Genomic DNA, 13842 nt, shown 5'->3' with positions numbered 1-13842 from the left:
TCCTCCAGAGAGCAGTGGAGGCAGGGCCATTGAATATTTTTAAGGCAGAGGTAGATAAATTTTTGACCAAGAAGGGAGTCAAAGGGTAATGGAGTAGGCGGAACTGTGGAGTTGAGGCCACAATCAGTTCAACCGTGGTCTTATTAAATATGGAGCTGGCTCTAAAGGGCCGAATGGCCTATTCGTGCTCCTAGTTCAAATGTTCTTAATGTTGTCTTGGTATTTTCACTGATGAGAAAGGTTCACAATGAGCAGACTTGCTGCTGGCTACAAAATGTATCCTCTTCTGTGACCTGGTGCACTCTCTCTCACAAGAGAAACATGTGGCTGAAACATGTGTAGGAAAGATGCCAGTCAAAACAAGTACCATTTGGTCTTCTTCTGAAACTGGGGAGGTAACAGGATGGAGTCTGTTCCTGGAGACCCACTTGGAACTAATTGCACTGCAATTGTGTAACTGGCCATCAGGGGCACTGCTCTCAAACCAAGGCAGTGACCAGGCCCCTGGAACTAAGGAACTTCCTTGAGGACCAGCAGTCTCAACCCCTGACCTACATTCTTCTCATGGGAAATGTACAAGCAGGATGTGCTGTAACTTTATAAGTTATATATGAGAACATACACTCACATAAAATGCTTATGATATTGCATTGTAACATACAATTTTCTCATATATTATATATGAGAATGGTTTCTCCATAATACAGTGTAAAACGTTTCCAAATGTTCACCTGTAATAGCTTCATAAAATATTTATTCACACCAAATTAAATGTGTAAAAATAATACTCAGTTTTTGTCTGTCTGGAGTGTTTTGATTGGTCACTTTAAGGACGATGGGATTATTTAGTGGGCAGTGCTTGGCACGTACAGAGGCATGTGAACACCAGGAGGACTGAAGCTTGAGATGTACATGCAGTTTCCAATGAATGTCGGTGGCAGGGTAGTAGTAGGGTTAGTGGACCCCAGTGAGTCCAGTTCCTGGATCCCATTTCTGCACTGTCTGGTTCAGGTCACAAATCGGGGCTCTGTATTCCCAACTTGGCTGGCTCCATTGAGGGTATAGACATATTCTAATACCCCCAAACTTTCCACAATTTTGGGGCAACTTTTCAGGATAGGGGGCAGGTTTGAAGTGGAGATTAGTGGAGAATAAAAAATAGCTGAAGGAAAGGAGAGCCAAACAACATTTGCTAGCTGAAGAGATTGTTTCTGTGAGTGATCGGATAGAATTGATAAGAAGGATGGGGATGGGAAGAGCAGGGAGAGGATGAGGAAAATGACAACAGTCTATACTTTCCAGGGTTCCTGCACTGGATAGTCTCAATGAGCATCCCACCACACAAAGGATTTTCATTGAGTTGGCTCAGCTTCATGGAAATGGCAATCAGGAGCCAATTCCTGGATAAAAGCTAATTACTGCAGATGCTGGAATCTGAGACAAAAATAGAAGATGTTGGAAAATCTCAGCATTCGTAAAGAGAGAACAGAGCTAACATTTCAAGTCTGGATGACTCTTGTCAGAGTCTGGGCCCCATTTCCACGGTGTCTAATTTTAAGGGTGAGTGTTGGTTCAAGTCATGAATCAGGGCCCTGCACTCCAGGTCATGAAGCTGACCTGGCCAGTTTCATTGAGACTATAGGTATGTCCTAGTCCCCCCAAAATTTCCACAAGTTGAGACAGTTTTTCAAAGATTCATGATTCATGACTCCTCAGAGGTATCATAAATCATTCTCTACAAGAGGGAGATTTTTGGAAGTTAAGTTCAAAAGTTGCCCTTCATGTCTCCTATGCTAAATTATACCCCCACCCACTCCCTATGCTTCCCCATCCCTAGCTATGCCATTTACTACCCCCTGACCTCTTATGCCCTACATTCAAGGTCACCTCCATATCCATTCATTCATTCTATACTGTAAATAAACAATAAATCCTACTGTGACAAAAACATTTTTGAAATGGTTAAAAGCAGTCATTCATACCTAATTTCCTACTTTCTGTAAAAATAAACTTTGCCACAAACTAATAAAAGGGTTAGTCATCTAGACCCTTTAATGCATCAGTAGCAGAAACTGCAAACACTTGAATCCTCTTTAACTTAATAAACAATAAACAATGTGCAATTGACAGAAGAGATAAGAGAGAGAGAGAGAGATTTAAAGCAATGTTTCCCTGGAGATCAGCTGTTTCAGTAGTCTAATGAATTTCTGGGCCCAGAAATCCATTAGACTGCTGAAACAGCTGAGCCCCAGGGAAAGCATTGCTTGAATGATAGCTCTGCTGTCTGATCTCAATTCTCACTACCTGCCGCAAGGATGAAAATTAAGCCCCAAAATCAGTTTCAACAAAAGAGCAATTATAATATCGCTGTGAAGCATGAATCCTAAACAAAAGCCTTGTCATGGAACCACTTTAGTAATTAGGAAACCGTTTCCTTCAAATATTCAATGCTGAAATTATAACTGGAGATTTCAAGGAAATATTTTTCAAATAATATTGAGTTCAACCAATGTGAACCCTCCCTTTTAATTCAGGAGGAGACAGTGCCAATTAGACATTTCTGTTTGATGACTAGAAACAAGTCACAAGGCTAAACTCTTGACAAATTTTGTGTTTAATATTCCTCAGCCTGTTTTTATACATGGACAATTTAATGTAGTTTTTCTCAGAGTGAACAGTTTTGATTCTGTTAAAGTTTTTGGTGAAATAATAATTAGAAATCCTGTAATGTTGCAACAAAGATACTAATTTGATGTTTGCAGGTCTCCAGTAGTATATTTTATAAACTATAGAATATGCTATAGGACAATGTGCTTACTAAAAGTGAAAATCTATTGGAAAGAATGAAACAATGACTTCCCTATTTTTCCCGGAATACACTTTGATCCCCTTCAATTGAGGAATAGATCTATATAATCGCCTTTTTTCCCACACTGTGGATTGCACAGCTTGAGACAGAAAGCTTAATTCTGTTGCAAAATGTAAGGCTGCAATCAACATAAGCAGAACATTCACATTTTGGGCGTGTTGCTTTTTTCTACTGAAACAAACAACTAGTTTTCACTTCCCGTGACCTCAGTCTTCCTGCTTGCTCTGGAAAGAGCTGTTTGAAATCTCTATTTAGCAATTACGTAAAGCAAAGGATGAGGTGGTCACCACAGTGCCAAACCCAAAGCCACACTTGGAGAATAACATTGAAAAAAATTAATGCACTTTTCCTGATGGGCATGCTCCTTTAACAGAATGTGTGTTACTGCAGTAACATTCTACTTTTGTCCTCTTCTATACAATTTAGCCTCTTTTCAGTTCACTTCCTGTATATTGTACATCTGTGCTGCCTTAATTCAAAGTCACTTGATTCCAATTATCTGATTACTTTTTACTCATTTGTAGAATGTGATCTTGACTGATTAGATCAGCATTTTTTGTCCATCCCTATATGCCCTTGAGAAGGTAGTGGTGGGCCGCCTCCCTGAACTGCTGCAGTCCATGTGGTGTGGGTGTACCCACAGTGCTGATAGGGAGGGGGTTTCAGGATTCTGACCCAGCAACAATGAAGGAACAGCAATATATTTCCAAATCAGGATAGTGTGTTTCCTTCCTTGACCAGAGAAGTTGATTAGTATTACAAGAGCATGAATTTACCCATTAAAAAGGTACTCATGTTGTTAAGTACCAGCTCTTGTAATAATTTTAATGGGTAATTAATCCACAAATGCACTCATTTCATGAAACTCATGGAGAAGTTCAGGGTGAGCTTCTATTTTCACGAGGCTAACAGCAAAGCATTGCAAGCCCCCCAGCATCTTGTGGTGATTTACAGTCTATGGATTACTGTTTCCTCACTGTAAATTGCTGGACATTCACACATTAATAATGGTAAGCACCATTAATCTTGGTATTTAGCAACCATTGCTGGCCCTTACTTAATATAAGCCTCAGTTTAAATCACTTTTACAGTCAGGAGTCAAGTTAAACTAGCATGTGGTCCTGCTTTTCCCAATTTTGAGAGCTGAGCACAGCTGACAATATATTCATGACTCTCACCACTCTGGAACAGTACCTGGCAATAACTACAACAGGCAATAAGAGAAAGAATTTGTATTGATATAGCAACTTTTGTGACTTCAGGATGCTCCAAAGCCCCTTACGACCAATGAAGTGTATTTTGAAGGGTATTTGCTGCAGCCGTTTTGGAATCGTACCTTCCAATTTGTGCACAGCAAGCTCCCACAAACAGCAAATACCAGATAACCTTGGTGTGGTTGAGAGAAGAATTTACCAAGAGTACCGAAAATACTTTTCTTTGAACTGTGCTGTGTTTACATTGACCTGAGAGTCTGGGTGAAACCTAGCTTCAACATCTTGTCTAAAAGAGTGCATAGCACTCCCTCATTACTGCAATGAATTACCAACCTGCATTATATGCCAGGCTTCAGAATGAGATTTAATTCCAAAAACTTCAGACTTTATTGTAAAATTCCTGGCTACAGTCTTGCAATCTAGCTTCCCTGCAAATTGTTCACAGATTTGGGTGGCATGGTGGCACTCCTATCTCACAGCTCCAGGGACCTGGGTTCAATTCCCAGCTTGGGTCACTGTCTGTGTGGAGTTTGCGTGTTCTCCCTGTGTCTGCATGGGTTTCCTTTGGGTGCTCCGGTTTGCTCCCACAGTCCAAAGATGTGCAGGTTAGATTGATTGGGCATGCTAAATTGCCCCTTAGATGTGTAGGTTAGAGGGTTAGTGGAATTATAGGGATAGGAGTGGGATTGTTGTCGGTTCTGACGCGATGGTTGAATGACCTCCTTCTGTAGGGATTCTCTATATATGGTGGGACAGTTTATTTTTCTAACAATAAACATTTTTCTTGGAATTTCCAAACTGAACTCTTAGTGAAGTGAAAAATGATATTTAGCAACGTGGGCATCGTGTGAATATGTGAGTATATGTGCATCCTGTCACAGCCTCAGGAGTCCCTTGTTTCACCGTCCTCCTAGCCCGCTATTTGTTGCTGCGCTCCAGCCATAGTGAGCACAAAGTCACGGACAGTGAAACCCAAACAACTCCAGCTGGCAGCACTCCACCAGCCCGGCCTGAGCTGACAGAAGTCTCAATTTCAGCGCGGCAGGGTGAGGGTGCAGGGCTGACTCCTAACAATGCGGAGTTTGTTCAGTGTGCGACCGCACATGAAACTGTCGCTTTCTAAGTCACCCTGTTGTGTGCTATGGTATTGTGTTCAGTGGTCTTGTTGCTTTATGTTAAGGAAACATTGAAGAAAACAGTAATGGGAGATTCCCCACTGTATTTTGTATTCTGTCCTCACTCCTTGAAGTTCTGGTGGTTGTTTGCACAGAGCAAGCCCTGAGACCAGGATTTTATTTCAAGAGATTTATTTTACATTTATTTCCATTAATCAACCTTTGTGGTTATTTCTGGGTTGTTTCTTTTTATTTAATTCTGCCAGGAATTGCTTGAAACAGCCCGGAGAATGAAAGAATGTCTAAATCCCTTTCTCAATCCCATGCAGGAGAACACGTCCACTCTTGTAGGGAATCTCAGTGAAGGCTGGAACCCGATTTATTGCATGTCTCTTCTCTTAGTCTCTGAACGCCACAGATAGTGGAGTTAAATCCTGCAGTATATCTGAAATCAATCAAAGAGACATCTTCAGCAATTTCAGAAATTGCTCAGGTCATTTTGAAGATATCCTCGAATTTTCTCCTGGGGCACATTTCTACTGATAACCACAGCCTTTTCATGGGAATCTAAACATGATAAGTGGCAATAACTCCTTCGCATGTTATTATCTTACCTTTAAAAGTATGATTTTAAAGTAAGCATGAAGTAGTATCCATGCATCTATGCAGCAGTACTGAACAGGCAATGTCATTTGATTTCAGACTCATTCAAATGTTGAGTTGGGATAATGGCACTAAGTTTCATGGCAAGAAAGATTCTAAGGTCATAAAAAATAGGAGCAAGTGTAGGCCGGTTTCCCCCTCAAGGCTGTTCTTCCGTCCAATAAGATCATGGCTTTACTCTCTTGCCTGTTTACTGTTACCCTTTGATTCCCTCCATCAAACAGCTGTCAAACGCAGTTTTGAATATACTTAATGACCCAGCTTTCACTGCTCTCTTAGAGATTTCCAAAGAATCACCACCTCAGAGAAGAAACTTCTCCCCGTCTCTGCCTTAACTGCCCCCATGGCCCAGAGATCTAAATTCCCCCAACAGGAGAATCATCCTCTCAGCTTCCACCCTGTCAAGCCCCCTCAGAAGCTAATCATAGAACCTAAAGTGCAGAAAGAGGCCCTCCAGCCCATCGAGTCTGCACCGACCACCATCCCACCCAGGCCCTACCTCCATATCCCTACGTATTTTGCTCACTAATCCCTGTGACCTAAGCATCTTAGGACTTTAGGGGCAATTTTAGCATGGCCAATCAACCTAACCCACACATCTTTGACAATGGAAGGAAACCGGAGCACCCTGAGGAAACCCATGCAGACACAAGGAGAATGTGCAAACTTCACACAGTGACCCAAGCTGGGAATCGAACCCAGATCCCTGGAGCTATGAAGCAGCAGTGCTAACCATTGTGCTACGGTGCCTAAAATGTTTCAATAGATCACCTCTCATTTTTCTAAACTTACCTCATAAGACAACTGTTCATCCTTCCAATCAACCTGGTGAAGCTTCTCTGAATTGCTTCCACTGCAAGTATATCCCTTCTTCACAAAGGAAAACCAGAACTGTACACAGTTCTCCAGGTGTGGTCATACCAATGCCTTGTACAGTTGTAGCAAGGCTTCCCTACTTTTATACTCCATCCCCTTTGCCCTGAATGTCAGTCCTGTACATGAGCTCATAGCTGTTGCTGAGTATTATTTGATTCAGTGCATCTTATCTTAAGGTAGGCACTTAGAAATTTCAGCCTGTGACACCATTACTTTTTCCACATAAGCATTGCCCCCCTCACCATCACTTGCCAGAAGCTTTGCTTGGTACATTATCTATGGTGGGCAATGTTGTTTGATACAACTGTTTCGAGGGCTTGTGTTCCAATTGAAGAAAATTAGATCGGGGGTTAAATAAAGAAGTCTGGGGGAGGTTCAAATAGAACATAAACATCCAGATGGACCTGTTGGGTCAAATAGCTTGTTGCTGTGCTCTAAATACTTTATAATACTTTGGAATTTTTGTAAATGGATTTACAAAAAGGGATGGACACTGTTTTCAAATCTATTCCTGTTTTCCCTTGTGGATCGTGGTTCACTCAAAGGTACAAATTGATCAATTAAAAAATGTGTTTCTATCCAGAGGCCGCTGGAACTTGTATTTTAATGTAGGTAACTGAGGTAAAGAGAGGTTAGATAAAGCATTACATTGAGAACTGAACCAACTTGCCACTTCTTCTCTTCACACAGTTCCTCAAGTCCTCAAAAGCTGTGCAGAATTCATTGAGAAACATGGCATCGTAGACGGGGTCTACAGGCTCTCAGGAATTACATCCAACATTCAGAGGCTGAGGTAAGGCATTCCTTGTGATGTTTCATGCATTTTTATTAGTCTGAAATTATTTGGGCTTAGAACATCTAAATTTCTCAAGGGTGAGGAAACTATTACCCCCCAGATATGAATTAGTGCATCGGGCTTGATCTTACAGAGGTGTCAAGCTTAACGCTGCATTAGAGCAATAACATAGCCTGGACCTTACCTAGTGGAAGCACTCCACTCTCCACGATCATGATCCCTTTGCCCAGACTTACCACAACAAACCAACATTGGGAGGTCTCAATTTGGCAAGCTGCAGCATAACACCCATTTGGCAACACCCTACCCTCCCCCACTACCCCTTTCCACTCCTCCTCCATTTCCCTTCCTACCTCTCCTCCTTACTGTAACTTCTTCCTAAATACCGGTGAAAGGCCTCAGGTTTTACAGTGACTGGGATTTTAAACAGTGAAAGTGAGGTACAGATGGTTTCAAAAATTTCTGATGTATTAAATGTATTTTATTAATCGCAAAATTAGGTTTTCAAGAGGTTTGCCTTATTTTGTTTGCAGAATATTTTTCAAAATAAAGGCAATGATAAGAAACTTCCTTGAGTCAATTTTCAGTTCTATACCCAGTGTGAATGGGAGCAGTAAAGTTCAGCCTTACTGCCTCATTAACACCACTGTAGATGCTGGTGACAATTTCAAATGGACCGAGATTTGGGTGCCCAAAGAGTTTGCTAATCAGCTGCTTTTATTATGCGATTTGTCAGTGTTGGACTAGAACTGGTAGCGAATGTTCTGTACACATTCTGGGAAATACAGCACATGGTCCTTCAAATCGCGAACAAAAATAATCTGTCCACGCCCAAGCACTCCACCCTCCCCGATCATGATCCCTTTGCCCAGACTTGCCTTACCACAACAAGCCAACATTGGAAGGTCTCAATTTGGCAAGCTGCAGCAAAACACCCTACCCTCCCCCACTACCCCTGTCCACTCCTCCCCCATTCCCCTTCCTACCCCTCTTCTTACTGTCCATCAGCTCCCTATCCTAAGGTTAATGAGTGCCTCACCATCGCCGCTGCTACTTCACTATAGAGACACTTGACTAATCAGTTATGCAAATGTCGAAATCAACCCTGTGATCTGTGTGAACCACGCAGGGTCATGGGAAGATTGCCAGTTGCTCTTCTCTTTGCCATCATTTTCAAATGTTCGTTTCCATAGTAAGTTAATTAAAATAAAGTTGCTTGTGTCGCATACTCAGATTCCTGAAACCCGAACAATGTGTGTTGAGTTTCTCATTAACATTCCACGGGAACTTCTTCACTCATTACCACTTGGTCATGGAGGATTCACACCACAACAACATATGGTTTTGAGTAGGATTTTATTTCTGGCACAGATACCCTGGCTCTGTGGGCACATTGAGCTTTTGCAATGTCTAACATCTCATCCTGAAAGACTTTCTACCAGGGAATGAGAAATGGTGCTGTTTCATCATTCTGAAAGACTCCAGATGGATCTTGCTTATAGAGAAACAACTTGCATTCATCACATTTTTACTATGTCCTCAGGATATCCCAAAGTGCTCCTCAACCAATGGGTTACTTTTGAAGCAAATATCTCAGCTAGTGCAACAAATGGCAATTGTATAAATGACTGGATTGGTTATTGTGAAGGTGTCAGTTGAGGGAAGAATGGTGGCCATGAAACAAGGAGAATGCTTTGACAAATAGCGCCTCGACATATTTTACAACCCACTGACCAGACAGTAGAGGGCTCATTAACATCTATTGAAAATCCACTACCTAGAACAATGCAGCACCCCGCCATTACTGCACTGAATTATCACGTGCTCAAGTGAGAAAGAGATCAGCTGGATTGCTGTCCCTCTTGGATTGTTTCCAATGTTCATTAATTACTGTCGTCCCCATCTTCTTGCTTATGCTTGTTTGCTTCTACATATCATTTCAGTTGTAAATAAATCCAGATATTACTTTTAGCCTGTACAATGGTCTGGCATTGTGTTCTTTTCTACCATCTAAGGTGATAGGAGACCATGATGGGCAATGGATGATTTACTGTAATCAGGGGTTAATCATTAGACTGTGCTTATGCAAATTGAAACTCAACAAAGTCTGGAGAAAAGGAGTGGGTAGCGAGTGCGGGGGCATTGAGTAACTGTGCAAAATGTTTAATTTGCCATCTGTTACCCGTAATGGATGAGAGTGGAAAGGGAAATCAGCATGCTATCTAATAGGGTGGGATTTTCTGGCCCCAACAAAGACAGTGGACTTTCGGCTGGCTGATCACATCTGCCGTGGTGGGAGTTGCTATATCAGAGCTGGAAAATCCCAGCCTTTCTCGTCTGTTTACTGAAAATGCATTAGCCATTTTGTTGCATTTCCGAGGCTTCTAAACCTTCAAAAGCAAGATTATTTCAGCTGTCGTGGATACGTTCCAGCTCTCCGTGCCTCTGCAAAAACTCAACTTTCCCTTGAAATCCAGAGATCCCCTATGGTAAGACAGGCAAGGCAATTAACAGCACTGGTCACACAGCAGTGGAGCCAAAGGAGAAACTTGCCTCTTTAAGATGATTTCAGTCTGCAAGACAGTATGTTCCACCAGATCTCATGCTTAAATCTAAAATATGAAGCAAATTTAATAAAGGAGCAAAAAAACAAGCATCTTATCCAATAACTAGCATCACACAGTTATATGTTTACAGTAGGAAGTATGTTATCTTCTAGGGTAAACACTATAATAAGCTATTGTTTTATAGATAACCTGGTCTTTTTCTGTCTTCTAATCTTTTCTGACAATGAGCCAGTCTACCTCATCTTTTCCTGTGAATCTGCCAATTGCTTTGATTTCCTTACAATAAGTTAATTCAGTACATTGAACAGACACACTCTTTCGCTTCTTTCCATGGGTCATGTGTGTTTTTCGTAACTGACAGTCCGATCCAAAATAATTGCCTACTGCACATTTAGCAAAGCATGTAATCCGTCTGTGTTTGTTCAGTTTTGTTCCTGCCCTCAAACGTAGATTCAGATAAAAAAAATGCTCAAACTGAGCTTGGCACAGAAAATAATCTTGATACGAGGACCTGAACCACAATTGTGACTTGACTGTGCAGCCTTTATCTCAATCTAGTGCAATTTTTCTCATGCAATCCTTCAAGAATAGGTGTTGGGAGAAAAGGCCCAAAATGTAACAATAGTCACAGTTTGACATCATTTCTATTAGTAGGAGAGACCAGGATCCAAGGGCACAGCCTCAGAATAAAGAGACAACCCTTTAGAAACGAGATGAGGAGGAATTTCTTCAGCCAGACAGTGGCGAAACTGTGAAATTCATTGTCACAGAAGCCTGTGGAGGCCAGGTCATTGAGTGTATTTAAGACAGAGATAGATAGGTTCTTGATTGGTGAGAGGAATAACAGTTATGGGAAAAGGTGGGAGAATGGGGTTGAGAAACTTATCAGCCATGATTGAATGGTGGAGCAGAATCAATGGGCCGAATGGCCTAACTCTGCTCCTATATCATATGGTCTTATGGACTGCACCTCCCAAACTCATGCCACAGAAATAAAAATGCAGCTGGTGAATAGGAACTTCAGCACCTGCAAATTCTCTTCCATGTCACACAGCATCGTAATGTGGAAATATATTGCAAGCTCTTCATCATCACTGGGTCAAAATCTTGGAACTCCCTCCTTTAAAAAGCACCTCAACTCAAGGAATGCAGTGTTTCAAAAGGTTGGCTCAGCACTATCTTTTCAAGGGCAGTTAGTATGGGCAATAAATTCTGGCCTTGCCTGCAATGCCCACCTCCCATTAACTAATAGTGTCCTGAGCCAGAAGCTTCAGGTTCAAGTCCAACACCAGGATTTGTTGGCCACAAAAGGAGTGTTCATAATGTGGTTAATTTGGCTGATGATCAGCTTGGGAGTCCTTCCAGCACTTCCCCTACTATTCCCCAAAAGGAAACAGTGTGAAAATACACTTAAAACAAAATAAATAGATTAAAAAGAAATTTTCGCCATGAGTCAAAGACATAGACTATTAAATATTCACAAACCTTAGATCAAAATGAAAAGTAAACTGGCAAGTGCTACAAGAAGAATTTTTAATCTAAATGCTCATTACAGGATTAAATTTTTTTATCCAAGCTTCAATATATTTAATTACAACTGATGGAATCTCAGTTTTACTAAAGAAACCTCAGTGGGCTGCTTTCACTACCAATATGGTGTGTCATATGCTTCCCATCTGACAGAAAGCTGCCATAGCTGTACTATTTAGGTAGGGTATCTCAAATGCCCAAAGACTGACACTGTCGGCAAACCAAACATTACTTTTCCCACACTCCAAGTGGGCTTAATGAACCTTGACCCCATCTAACCCAGCTCAGAAAAGCCTGAAGAGTTGCTGCATCGGACATTTTCCACACTCCCAGTTGGTTAGTGAACTTTGACCCCATCAGACCCAGAGGGAAAAGGGATCACATTAGATGGGATCTTGCGGCTTCGCTCATCCCAAAATCGTAAAATCCAACTTGAGGTCAATGAACCTTTCCATGGTCCACTCTTCACCCCCTACGATTCCCATGGTAGGCAGAACGATAAATATCCGGCCATTGTGTCCCCTATTCACTGAATTAAGGGGTTCCAATTTTTTTCCCCAAAACCATTAAATTCTGAAATCTGGCACGGACTTGGTCCCAAGGTTGCTGGATTTGCGGAACAGGGAAGTTCAGGGAAGTACCTGAACTTCCCTGTGGACAAACTAAACAGCAGGGGCAAAACAGCCAGAAAATTCCAGCCAAGGGCTGGATTGCTCAACTTGATCTGTATGCCATCAGGATGGTTGGGATTGGGACATCTGCAGGAATGGTATTCACTGACTCTCCAGCACTTTCTTAGACTTTCCATCATGAGTGATGTTGGCCACTGAATACCACTGCCTCTTTCCAAATGCAACCTGGAGCAGCGAGAAGATCAAACTGATTCAGAATTGAGGTTTTTTCACCCTACACCTCTGCTGTTTCTGTCTTGGGACTACCACTAATACTTAGCACTAACATCTTCATAAATGTGAAATATGGGAGAAGTATTCAAAAAGAAATGATAGAATCATACAATATAAAAGGCCACTTAGTCCATCATGTCTGTGTCCACTCTTTGAAACAACCTATCTCCTTTGATTCATTTTGTCAAACACTAATGGCTTGGAATGACACTGTACCATAAAAGGGAAGAACATCTTAACAGGTTCATATTAAATTCAGTTGATTATTAATTAAATAAAGACATTAACCTATTTTGACCCTTTAACTGTTAATACTTAAAGAGCTATTTTTCTATTAAGTAGTGAAAGTTAAACACAGCAGGATAGATATACATCTATTACCTTTGAGCAGAGTAGGCCTAGATTTTGTGATCCGGGGAAATGCCAGTGAATTGGTGGTGAGTAGGGCTGTATGCCCAACTCTTTTTGTAGGCACTGATTCCAACCGATCCTCTGAGGTTTAGGTTCATTCAGAAATAGTTGTCAGACAACCCAGTGCCTGGGGGTAAGGGGGAGGGGTCACGGAGTACAAGTGGCTGTGATACACGCTGAGGCCTGGAGCATGCAGACCTGGGCTGAAAAAGACTAATCAAAACCCATCAAACCTGGCAAGACCCTCCTGTCAGTCCAGGCCTTGCATTCCCATAGGCATTCAGAACATTAGGGAAGGCCAATCATCAGCTTATTCGAAACTCCATCTCTAAAATATGGACAGATGTATTCGATGTCAACCATCGCTCCTGGTAGTCAAGTGTTTCGAGAGAGCCAGAATAACAATTCCCTCCCTTATTTCTTAATCCCAATCGCCTGGAAGTATCAAAATCAGGCAACAAAATCCAGTCTTTAATTATACCGTTTCTCAGATCATGCATTGCCATGTTCTTCCTAAGAAACGTTTAATAAAATTGTGGGCACTACTATGCTGTGAGCTTATGATCGCTAAATACTAGTTAATAACTGCTCAAATTTGTTTCATATACAACGTTAACTGCAAAATCCAGGAAATGCTTCCACCCCATCAGCCTCAGCTGGATTTGAACTCAGACACTAAGGTGAACGCACTGTGTACTAATTTACTTCATCATCCATTCCTCCCACAAAATTAAAGGAGCAGAGAACCTATGGTTACCAACCCTGACCCAACTCAAACCAAAAGCAGTTATTGTTGGTCAGAAAATCTTGCTGGGTTGTAATTTGAAAAAAAGCACAGTGACGCAATTAGTGAAGCAATTACAGTGTTGCCACACAAATTGTGATTGCCAGTAATC

General features: G+C 41.5%; 1 protein-coding gene across 1 annotated transcript in view; it reads left to right on the top strand.

The window, feature by feature from the left end:
- Positions 1-13842, top strand: part of arhgap31 (Rho GTPase activating protein 31) — a 99202-nt gene that overhangs the window by 41447 nt on the left and 43913 nt on the right. The window contains exon 2 of the mRNA XM_080203978.1: positions 7428-7530. Coding sequence (XP_080060104.1) covers positions 7428-7530 — 103 coding nt within the window. The remainder of the gene's footprint in view (positions 1-7427; positions 7531-13842) is intronic.

The sequence above is a fragment of the Carcharhinus amblyrhynchos genome, chromosome 15 (genome assembly GCF_965287045.1).
Source record: "Carcharhinus amblyrhynchos chromosome 15, sCarAmb.v2.hapA, whole genome shotgun sequence".
Taxonomy (NCBI): Eukaryota; Metazoa; Chordata; class Chondrichthyes; order Carcharhiniformes; family Carcharhinidae; genus Carcharhinus; species Carcharhinus amblyrhynchos.
This window is presented reverse-complemented; position numbering and strand designations above follow the sequence as displayed.